This window comes from Vanellus vanellus, assembly GCF_965231255.1.
Source record: "Vanellus vanellus genome assembly, chromosome: 26".
In the NCBI taxonomy this organism is placed as follows: domain Eukaryota; kingdom Metazoa; phylum Chordata; class Aves; order Charadriiformes; family Charadriidae; genus Vanellus; species Vanellus vanellus.
Genome location: NC_138931.1, coordinates 3649536 through 3661943, shown reverse-complemented (window position 1 = coordinate 3661943; position 12408 = coordinate 3649536). Strand labels below are relative to the sequence as shown.

General features: G+C 46.0%; 1 protein-coding gene across 1 annotated transcript in view; it reads right to left on the bottom strand.

Annotated features, from left to right (window-relative positions):
- The window catches only part of DPYSL2 (dihydropyrimidinase like 2), a 57202-nt gene extending 46765 nt beyond the window's left edge, over window positions 1–10437 (bottom strand). Inside the window, exon 1 of the mRNA XM_082495793.1 lies at window positions 10007–10437. Coding sequence (XP_082351919.1) covers window positions 10007–10357 — 351 coding nt within the window. The 5' untranslated portion in view covers window positions 10358–10437. The remainder of the gene's footprint in view (window positions 1–10006) is intronic.
- Window positions 10438–12408: the final 1971 nt, after the last annotated feature.

Here is a 12408-nt window from a genome sequence, read left to right as displayed (position 1 = left end):
AAAAAAGGTTTGGAGCCAGTGGCGGCCCTTTGATTCTGCCAGGCTTTCTAAATGCCTTCGCCCCCACCTCCTCGTCCAGAACACGCAGCCTCCCCCCCCGCCCCCGCGGTCACTGAGCTGAAGCTTCAGTGCCCGGGGACACGGGAGCACAGCTGCCGCACGGGCCCGGTGGTTCCCCCCCCGCCCCGGTCACCCCCGTCAACCGTCACGGCTCCTCTGCTGCAAACGCCCTGCTCGGTTCAGCCACACTTGGACTCATAAATTTCTCAGGCCCTGAACTCCATAAGCTGCGGCTTCAAGGAAATAAATGCGTTAAGCGGCATAAACATTCCCTCGTTACTTGCAGCGCACTTGCCCCAGTGCCATGAAGAGCCACAGGATTTGTGGCCGGAGTGTGGGAAGACCATTCAACAGTTTACACCAGTTCCTCTTACCTCAGTTGCTCTGGGGGAAGGTACAAGACACCTTTTGGAACACTCATAAATAAGCACAAATCCACCTCTGCTTGAAGGTTATAACAGACAATTAATGACCGACAAAGCCTTACCTTCTTCCCTCAATCACGGGTGAATTCCACGTTGCACCAAGCAAACTGCAAGCTTCTCCTGTCACAAAATGCAGTCTTTACATACCCAAATAGTTCCATCAAACACACGGTGTACAGCCCGTAAGAAATTAAAACCTCCAGTATATTACCGCAGTAAATCATTATAAAGGCAACATCTGTTCAAACAGATGACTATCAGGTCCTTTTATGTACGTTAGTTCACAAGAGGCTATAAGGAAATGAGTAAAAAAGCTTTTCCTGGGCATAGGTAGGGCATCAGACAACATTTAAGTAGCTGATATGCCAATCAGTTAATATCCAATTAGTAGCAAATGAAAAAGTGGCTTATTATGACAGCAGCAAAACGATTAATTTGTTAGCCTGTAGGGTTTTATTTTGATTTAATGATTAGAATAGACAATACTAAATGAGTTATCCTGCCCCTCTCTGATCTGCACTGGAAGATGCTTTGAAACCTCAGCATGTTTTTGCTCAGAACACGGAAGAAAGCGTCTACATCGGATTTCTAAATTTAGACAGCGCAACTGTTCCTTTTTTCTCTTGAAGGCTAGCTTTCGTCCCCAACTTTGTATCTGGGTGGTTTCTTGCCTTTGCTCGCCAGGTAAAAGAGCGTCTCCGTCTACCAGGGAGGAAGTAAAGGCTGCCTATGGGTTTGAGAGATGGCACCGAGGCCCTTGGGCAGATGCTCTGAGATGGGCCAACTCCAGCCACCACTTCAAGATCCCACCCTGGCAGCAGCAACACCATTACGGAGGAACGACCACAAACAGCGGTGCGGGAAACTCCAGCGCCAACTGGCCCTCACCTCGGGCAGCCCATTTCTCCACCTTATGCTAAAAGCTGTGGAACAGCAGCGCTGGCAGAAGAAACGGAAGCACCTTTAAGGGGATGATGTCATCTGCCCGCTAATACTTCTAAAACTGTTCTCATCTGCTAAAGGATAGCTATTCAAAATACTTAGTTTTAAAAGGCAAGCCTTACTGCAATTTGGCCTAATTCAGAACAGCAGTTCTTGAACTCGGAATACATTCCATAACTTGGATCCAGTAGTGACTAGGTTCAGAAAGCAATAACGAATCTTCAGGTGACACTTAGCTTTGCCTTCCCATCACCATGTTGCAAGAACCTAAGTAGTACAGAATAAAATAAATGAAGAGATTAAAGGGCTGAAAAACACAGTTGTTCAATATTCAATGACAACTGAATATTCTACACAGCACCAAATTTTAAAACCTTCCCTGTGATTTAGTGTGTACCCAAAGGACCAGAACTGAGCTCCCAGGCGTATCTTCCAGCTCCATTATACAAACTGCCAGTATGGCCCAATTCTCTTTCCTTTTAGCAATGATCTAAAAAGGTTGTCAAAGTAAATAATTTGAAAATTATTAATGTAGTTGCAAAATGGCTTATTGCCTGCTCAACAAAGGCAAGGAATGGATATTATCTGTTGTATAAGCACACGTGAGGAGCGGTGATCAGGAGGAAGAAGAGCTACAGCTGAAGGACAACATTGGGATGAGAACAAGTGGGGAACAGAGTCAGAACATACCGAGATGTACACCTGCACTTTTTTTTTTTTCTTTTTTATAAAAGCTGTTTAATTCCCCTGGTAAAGCTGTAGTTTATGTATAAATTCTCCCTGGAAGTTAAATGAAGAAAGATAACTACTTCGGAAATGTCAGGGCAGGAGTCAGGTCCCAGGTTAAAAGAGGAGAGTCAAACCTGCTTCTTAAATCCTTGCAGGTTTGAATCTGGTCCAGCTTCCGCACAGTGGTGCCATTGTGTGTGTATGTGTGTGTATATATATATATATATGCTGAGGTATTGCGGGAAGTGGTGGGATTTCTGGATAATGTTGATGCGCTTTGCCTTGCATAGGTCTATTAATGCATAGGGCAGGCTGGGCAGGCTAGAATTAGAAGGTGCTACAGAGAACGAGCACTGCCAAATCTTCCTTGCCAGACACTAACGAAGGAAAGTGATGAAGGAATGGCTGGGCAGCCCTGCCCTGCTCCCCGACTGCAGCCACCACGACAGGACCAGCGAGGCTGCTGCAGCCAAGTCACATCAGCGGCAGAGGAACAGCAAGAGCACATAAATATCTTCAGTTACGCCACCTCAGCACTTCTGAGGGCCCTGACAACCTTCCCCAAATGGCAGAAGAGGGGAGGAAATGCCCAAAAGTGAGCATTATGCACAGATTTGCACTGCCAGCCTCTACCCGACCACCGGCAGAGCTGAGCTCTGCGCCCCGAGTGTATCTGGCCCATCCTAAGTTGGGGGGTGTTTTGGCCAGTGGGTACACACGATTGCTGCCAGCCTGTTCTGCGCGGGTATCAGCTGGTGTAAGACATCCAGTGCAGACTCTTTGCAGCAGAAACTCGTTTTGTGTTAAAGGAACCTCTACGTCTAAATTTGTCTTCTGGAAAGGTCTAGAGGGAAAATGGCACAAGAATATGAGAATCTCTGAACAGTGATAATCTATGCCAAAATAAATCATCACAGGCACCAGTGGAAATCAATTTACATCAGCTCAGAATCTTAACTTTACAGATTCTGTGGATTACCATAATGCACTTAGCAAGGAATTTTATTTCCACTGTGGAGTTACTGGATGGTTGGGAAAAAACTATTAAAAGACTCTCTTCCTCTGCGGAATTTTAGTGTAATTGCAACAAACCCGACAGAATTTCTGCAACACCCGATTGCTTTTGCTCCTACTGAATTCTTAAAGGTTTATCCACGAGGATATTTTGCTGTGAAATTATAAAACCTGCAAATAGAACTATGCATTTTAAAATGTAATGACACAAGGGATCAGAGATGGATTTAAGGCATTCCTGGAAGTATCTGAAATTCAAGCACGACGGCATCAACAAGCTCTAGATTTCCCTTTCAGCTTGTTAGATGCTCATAATCCCCAGTCCCTACTGGGGAGTCACCCCCTGCCAAAGTCAGCGAGGCTCTCATTACTGCGATCAGAGGCAGCAGGATTGGGCCAAAAGAGCTTTCACAAGTTCACCGATCAGGTCCTAATTTTCTGTCCCGATCATGCCCATGCCAATTGCTGCACCAGCTCCAAGGCACAATGACTTGAAAGGAGTTTCCCATGGATCCCGAGCCCCCTGCATCTCATGAGATGTTGGGAGGATTAAATACAGGCTGATACATGGTGGAAGGAATACATCTGTCCTTCCCAAAAGGTGATGAAGGAACTGTCCACTATTAATCACTATAAATTAAACTACAGGGGGGAATTATACTTGCCTATAGGCATCTTTCATTTGTTTTATTGTCTTACAGGAGAAAATTAAAATTAAGTGTCATTATATGGAAATGGCCATAGAGGTCAAACATGCTCCTATGAGGAAATAAAAATCATACAACTTCTCAGAGAAACAGCCTAATCTTTTTTGAATACAGACTGTCTTAGGTTATGAGGGGGAGATTCACTTTCCAGCTGCACAAACAGGTCGATAAAAATGTACATTTGATCTGCAAATTAAAATTAACCTTCCAATTGATTTTCTTTCCTTTAAAATCCCAGGAAACCTCGCAAAGGTTCAGAAATAACCTTCTTAGATGACCGTTACAGCTATAGTGTGTTTCTTAGAGGAAATGTCCTGAGCATTTCAGGTGCACTACAATCTTAATTGTCCTTTAACAAGCCTGAGCCACCGCTCCACAGTTAATTTACTATCACGTCATGCTGTCGGGAAAGGGACAGCCTTCTTCAGGGTTCTAGACAGGGATCGCTCTGTCATGGCTCGTACAATACATAGCAAAAATGTGCTCTCTAAACAGCTTACAGCCTACACTCATGCTGTGACCTTCACTATAGTTAAATACAGCATTTCTGGAACAAAGTCATGGGACATTTGGGCATGCTCATCATTGCTCCTCCCTTTAATCCACTGGAGAGAATTCAGCATCTCCAAGATCATGGGAACCATGGGTAGGGTCTACAAACTGGCTGTTTTCACAGTGATTTGCACTGTTTCTTAACATTGCAATCACTTGTTCCCCAAAAACCTACAGGGCAAAGCATCAGGCTCTCAGCAATTGCTGTCATTACTTGCGTCAGCCGGCTTTGCTTACCTCTGACGTACAGGAAAATCATTGCTCCAGACAATGAAAAAATGAAATTCTGACCTCCATTCTCCCATCCTGAGATCCATCCCTGATCTCTGGGAGATGACCAAAGAACAGCACATTGTGCTTCTGTGTGAATCTTACACTAAAGAGGTTTGGTTTAGGCAGATTTCTTACAGCTCTGCTCCCAGATGCTGGCCCTTTTTTAGGGTAAGGGAGTTCGTGCAGAACACACACATCAACTTCAAGTGAGCTTTGCTGCCTACATCATTTCCCAACTTTATACCACCACCACGGAAGATAGACTCAGATTTCATGTGCCACAGAACAGATAAGCGATATGGGGAGTCAAACACGGTCCTGCAGGTAAAAAATTTCCGGCAGACCTAAACGACTGCTGAGCACCCGCTAAAAACATATGGCTCGTGTCAAATCATGGCCATAGCACTGGCATAAGGGTGGCATGCAAAGCTGCCAGTCTCACTGTGCCAGGTACCATATCTATTCCCCGAGATAAAGCCTACATCACAAGATGCTGCTGAAAGACCAGACCTCTGAAATGGCTCAGTTCCAAACTGGGTGGGGAGATCTGGCCCCAGGTGTTTTAAGTTTTCCCTCCAGTCTTAAGCCGAAATAATAAGTTGGCCCTGTATCAAAGCCCCTTGCTCATTTCGGCATGAGAGAGTGTGCTATTGGTAAATTCCTGACATAACACTAACAGACCACTCCACAAGACACCCATAGCATGTGTGGCATGTTCCAGCTACACAGACTGATAGCTTTGAGAAGCATCTAGGAAGTTAAGAGGAACTTGGCATTTGTGTTCATCATTGTTAGTTTCTCTATGTCGTTTTTTTTTTTTTTTTTCCCAGTAGCCAGACAAACTATTATGATCCATTGGAAGAACATGCAAGTCATCCTCCTGTATGATTATTTTGCAAGCAATGATTATCGAAACAAGGCTAGAAAAATTACAGGCATCATAACAAATTAAATTCAGAATGGAGTTTCCAGCTGTCTGGAACAGCTTCTTTGTTTTACACAACAGTTCCATTAATGTTCCAGAATCTATGATTATTTGAGCTCTCAACAACGTCCTGTTATTCATTATTTTTCTCCAGGAACATACAACCATGATCCTGAGAGCTTTGAGGTTTTAGCAAAAAAGTCCAGTCATGTCAAAAGCTTCATGAAACTGTGTTTTTGGAAGTGATTCCTCTCCTGTCAATTCTAAAATAAAAATATTTTCCTGGTCTCTGTTTATTCATTATTGTTCTTTATCTTATTACAATAGGACCGTATCTTATTACAATAGGACATAGCTTTGTTGTTTTAGACCAGTAGTTTACACCCAGTGCTCTGCACTTCCCAAATGTTCATGAACTGTTTCTAAGGGACACAAAAAAAGGTATGTAAAGGTGACAGTTTGTTGCACAGGGGAACCACCTGAATCACTGGAGTAATGACAAGATGGCAATGGGAACTTTAGCTAGCGACTTCAGAGAAGATCTGGGATCCCCAGGCTTGTACTTGTGTTGAAGTGTCTTAGCACCTACTCAGGCTCTCCATGCAAACGAGACTAAAGCAAGCCCCAGGCTCGCTGATCCCTCTTGCAAGCAAACCTTGCTTTTCCCTATAGATGCGGCCCAGGGAAGTTGTTGAGTTGCCACCCCTGGCAGTATTTAAAAGATGTGTAGATGTAGCGCTGAGGGACGTGGTTTAGTGGTAACTTGGCAGTGTTAGGTTAATGGTTGGACTTGATGATTTGAAAGGTCTCTTCCAACCAAAACAATTCTTTGTTCCCTAAAAGACCATGTCTGTCCTGAAGAATCTCAACAGATGAGCAAGACAGAAGGAATACCAATTATACACATGCGAAATCTGGGAAATACACACAGAGAAATGACCCAGGCCAAGCAATGGCCAAGGTTTTTCAAAACCCAGACGAATGCATGTCTCTCAAGACCGTTCATCTAAGGAACAGAAGACTAATGCCCTGCACAGCCATTTCATCAGTCCCCCTGCTCTGAGACAAGGCAGTTTGCAGCTTCTGCACTGACCACTACAAAGCAGTGCTATAAGTAAGTTCCACGGGTCCCCGACCTGATGCCATCTGGACACCAAATCCCACTGCAGGAAATAGGCTTGCAGGCGCACAGCAATTCCTGAAAGCCAGGCCACGTTTAGCGTTTAGTGTCTCATTCAAGAAATCCCGGGGTTGAACATGACATTCTTGTCAGATTGCAGCGATGGCCCAGCTGAGGTGGGGGCCTCAAAGCAGCAAGCAGCGCTCAGATGTTGAACAAGCAGCTGCAGGACCAGGCATTAGCAGTCTAAACAGGGAAGACGACAAAGTTTAAGATGGGAAATAGAAGCACAGTTAATTCTGCACGGCCTGACAGCTGGGAAGCAGCAGAGCTTGCCTCAGATCTGCTGAGTTGCGGACCTGTTGAATAGGTCACAGTGCCTCCAGAGGCCTCACCACACAGAGCTGCTTAAACTAAGACAGAGAGCCTTCCTGGTGCCTCTGGAGATGATCTTAACCCTGAATTATGAGGCAGCATGGCCCAGAGGCAATAAAGCGAGGCCGTGATAGATGCCTATAGAATACCCTAGACAGGACAGACACAAAGAGATTTGATTACCCTTATCTTTGCCTCCAGAACAATATATTGCAATTTAATGTAGAATAATTACATTTCCATTTTTTATCCTCTGGATGCTTAAGACCTCAGAAAAATTAAAAATAGCTTGTACATCTTGCTTTGTTAATTATTTCAGTAGACACTAATACAAGATCTTTCTATACAGTGACAGAAAAGATGACTGTGTTTTAAACCCACTTTGGATCAGTCACTGGCTAAGACACTTCCACCTATCTCCATTGCCTCCAGCGGATGGGCACCCATTCCCATCAGCTCACGATATGGTCCTTCGGTTGCTGAAACAGAGCATGGACAATCCCGTATATCGATTGTTACATGACTTGATAAAAATGGCAACTATTGTCAGCCTTAAGCTAAAGAAAAAAAAGCAGTAAGATTTCTAGCCTATTATGAACTAATATATGCAAGTTATAAATTCAATATCCTATAAATTAGCATATTTTTCCTTGCCACTATAATTTAAATTCCTATCACATGGAAACACTGTACAGTCTATCCAGGGAGAACCTACTTCAGATGTGTTATGAAGACAGAGGTTTGAAAATAACAGGCCAAATTCAGTTGCAAAACTTCAGAAGCCTTTTAACTCCTATCTCAAATTATTTCAATGCACTGTTTCCTTTATTGCCACTTCCTGCAACATTATTTTTCTTCACCTTTTTTTAATACATTGAGCTTTGATTGTCATCATAAACACATTTCTATTAGCGACACTGAAGTAAAGCCAGTTTTACCTGCTGAGGATCTAACCATCGATTCAAGCTATAGATGCAGTCCGCTAGAAAACCAAAGCTAAAACACTCCTGCAATAAAGTGCCAATCCATAGCAAGACATCTCTAATAAAAGACTGCACTTACCCAAATGCTCACAACCCCTCACAACACAATCCATTGGCATCAGTGTTATGTAAAGCTAATGAGAAAGAACTCAAACGTTTCGCACTATCCCATTATTTCATACCCTCAGTTAACATCGATACGACAATCTTTAAAAATAGAACCAAAAGACATACTTTTAAAAAAATGTGATTAATATTTTGGGGGGGCTTCTGATTTTTTACCATACTGTACTTAAAGTTTTTTATTATACCAGTACCCTTCCATCACAAATTAATTAATCTTCAGAATTAATATATCACCTGTTTATACTTATGTCCTGCAGGACATCACCACATCAAATTGTCCGAAATTAGTTCTGAAAGTGTCCCGAATTGCAAAACCTTTGACTCACAAAGCTGAAGAGGTATATACCTTTACTCCTGGGATGCACTTTAGTTAGTCCAACAAGACTAATTGATCATGGAAACTTACTCAATTAGTAGGCACTTCAACGTGGTCAAATCAAACCATAGGCATTTGTAGTGGCAAACTTTTGTTTGGGTTTGGCAAATCAGGTTAGAAGCAGCACGGAGCACATCTCACTCCTAATTAAAGGTTGGTGCACAGTACTTGTGAATAGCGGGGCCTGCCTTTGCGATCTCACTGTAAACAGCAGTTGTTCATGCAGGTAAATATGGCTGGATGAAGCCCTTAGGTTACTGTGGTAGGAAGAAGCAGAGTAGGGTCCGATTTGGGGAGGATGAGCCCCCAATAACACTGAAAAGTTGGAGACAGTGGTGAACAAGCCCATATTACAAATTCCAGGCAGACTTCTGCCCTATATATGGACTCCATACCACTAGTAAAAATCTAGAGGTACATCCTAGAAACTGCTCTGTAAACTCGCTGGAGGACAAACTCACAGAAGCTCTTTCCCAGTATGCTAGAAGTTTATCAGTGCTGGTTGGTGCTTCCTTTTTCACTTCTGCTCTTCCAGCCTATGCACAGGAGCCAGCATTGTCAGAGGAATGCACAGAGTATTTCATGTCTCAGATCTGAACAGAGCTTACTTAAATCTATTTACTGAGGAAAGCAAATGTGCATGGTCAGCTATACCTATGGGTTGAATGGGTTTTGCCTGAGGAAGAGGATAGGCTGTATTACACCACAACACATACAGAGAGCGAGAAAATAGCTTCAGGAGTCTTAAAAGACTGGGAGGAGTTCAGTGGGTTTCTAAGAGAACACCACATTCCTGTGAAAGTCCCAGATCTTTCTGAGGCAAAAATTCCCACTGTAGCCAGAGGCCTTCATCAAAATTGCTATTGAAATACAGCTCCCAGGGGTCACTGGGGTCTGTCCTCCCCTGGGAGGAGGGAGTAGGAGTTTCCCCTGGAAGAAGCCTGCAGGGATTTGATCCCTGTAGGTGGAGGCTCATTGATGCTCTTTTGCTAACAATTGCATTTCTGCTCCCGTGAGCTGCATTCACTAGCTGGGTGGGGCATTTTGCTACCGTTGTGCTGGGAGGAATCGCCTAAGAAACAAAAATAGGACCAAATATCACCAAACAGGAAGGCAGGGTGGGGAAAGGCAGGGTGTTTGTGGGTGCGGGGGGCTCCTTTCTTCTTCCGCCCTCCTCCCCGTGCACATACACACACACCTGCAGAGAGCACACAGATAACATTAGAGTTCTGGCAAAAAGGGTCTAGTACAGATGCTGCTTAGAGGAAGACACCAACTGCCACATACATGCAAGTGACATAAAAGCAAGGAGCTGCAGAGTGGAAAGGATACATCCCTTCTGCAGCCTATCGCGTGTTCGAGTTGTCTCTCACACACACACATATATATATGCACCCACCTTGTCATTCAGGTTCTGCAGCGCCTCCTTCCCAGTGGCACTCCTGATCTCCACCTTTCTCCCGAAATCAACAGATGGTTCCCCTCCCTTCCCACTCTGCCTGGAATAGACGGACGGAGCATCCGGACCCAGGTGGGCAACATCCTTCTGCTTTGCCACGACTTTGTTAGATCCGCGGCCCACCGAGAGGGAGTCAAAGTCGATGGTCTTGTTCTCCAGGGAGCCTTCCACTGGGCAGAACATGCCACAGAATTTCTGCCGGGGCTTGGGACTGCCTGAGCCCAGGTTTTTGAAGAAGGCTGGCACTTCTTCTTCCTCGCCCTGCCGGCCAGACTGCTTCCTCTCAGCCATGGCTTGTGTGGTCTCCCTGCTAAGGGAAAATAGTAACAACGGTAACCAGGAGGATCCTTCACACACTCACACACACGCACACACACGAAAAGAAGAGAGGAAAAAAAAAAAAAAAAAAAAAAAAAAAAAAGAAGAGCGAGATCGCTCTGGGTCCTAGAGATACGGCAACATCAACTGCAAAGGGCTGTGCCTGGCAGATCCCCTGCCCCCATCAGTACACTATAGCCTGTGGCTCGCTCTTTTTCTTTGATGCAGTGCAAAGTTGAAGGAAGGTTGGGGCAGATCCTGCTGCAATCGAGGGAGGAGGTTTCAAGTTCCCAGAATCCAGATGGGGAGGGAGGGAAAAGGGAGAAAAAAAAAATAATTAAAAAAATCCTCACTCTGCAGCAGAAACTGAGGACCGATCCGGAAGTGATGCGACTGGTGAATTGGCAAATGGACTCGATCAGGTTGGAGTAACAGCCCCCCCACACACACCCTCTGCCCCCACCCCTTCCCAGCTATAACGCTGCTGCTGCTACATGGCACTGATGGGGACCGAGCATCCCCCTTGCCCCCGGCTGCTCGGGAGGCGTGTTCCCAAGGCAGGGGAGAAAGGATCCCTTCCCTCCTTCCTCCCACCACCCTCTCCCCTTCCTCCCCTGGCCCCGCAATGGTGGAGTCGGGGAGTGCTCCGGGAATCCTATTGTTCCTCACTTTTCTCAAAGCAGCGGAGCCGGAGGGCGGGGAGCAGATGAGATTGCGGGTGGGTTAGTGGGGGGCAACGTGCTGACTCATCTTTCTGGGGTTTGGGGCATCGCTGGTGCCGTGACTCGGGTAGACCCTCTTCGGGGGGGGGGGGGGGGGAAAGGGTTGATTGATGGCACCGAAGAGAGAATGAGAGAGGGAGACAGATGGGAGAGGGGTGTGAGAACCGAGGGAGAGAGGAAAATGAGCCGTCAACCAGGACTTACCTCCAGGAGCCGAAATTAGTGACCTTGCTAGTCAATTAAGCCTCTGCAATGCCAGAAGCCCCCAGTCCCTCCCTGCGGGGGATCAGGGGAAGCAGCCAAAGGCGGCTCCGGCTGAAAGCGGGTTTCTAGAGGAGGAGACAGAGCAGCAGCCCCTCGCCTCCCCGCTCTTGCCCATGCTGACAGCGTCCCTGCGCCGGGGGACAGCGTCAGAGAACGAGACAGCGAGGGGCCGGGGGGCCGCGGCCGGACGAGTCTGTCCGTCCCCCCACCCCCCCCCCGGGCCGGGCCGCGGGCGCTGTCCCTTCAGCACCACCCGTCTTCCGCCCGGCCCCGGCGGCCGCCACGAGGGACTCAGGGCCAGTCCGGGGGACTCAGGGCCAGCTCCAACCGCTGAAGGGGGAGGCTCAGAGCCACGTTCAGGCACTCGCACCCGACCCCTAGCCCCCCTTTCCGCCTTGCTTGAGCTGCTGGGCTCTAACACACCCTCCTGCTCCCCGTGGCTGGTACAACGGGATGTGTCAGGGATCCTTCCTTTTTCTTTTTTTTTTTTTTTTTTTCTTTCTTTTTTTTAACTTATTCTTTCGGGTTTGTACCTAAATAAACGGCTCCAGCAGCTGCCGATGCAGAGGGAGGGTTGCCTTAGTCATTCCCGAAGGGCTGGTTTCAGCAGAGCACAGGGAATGGCTCTGCAAGTCCAGCTGAGGCTGCGTACGTGGGAGGAGAGACATTTTTATCACAAAGGTAAGTGGTGCAGCACACAATAGGTTTAGCTTAGCTGTCTCCACCTGATAACATGTCATTAACACCGCTGATCTGGGTCCTTAAGGCTAATCCAGATGCAATATCACTGCAAACCAAACCCAATCACCAAGCTGTTTATTAATATGCATTATTCATCGATATGCATCTTTGCACATGCATACATTAAATGTTAATTTAGAGGCATCTGTGTCCAAATGGGTACCAAGCACCTTCATAAGATTCAGGCCAAAAAAAACCCACCAAAAGCAGAAATTAAATAAGTAATGCTAAAAATCTCAGAGCCCTCTCTGACTGCAAACCACACCCAAATCAATGTATTTTTACTAAAAGGTGGAA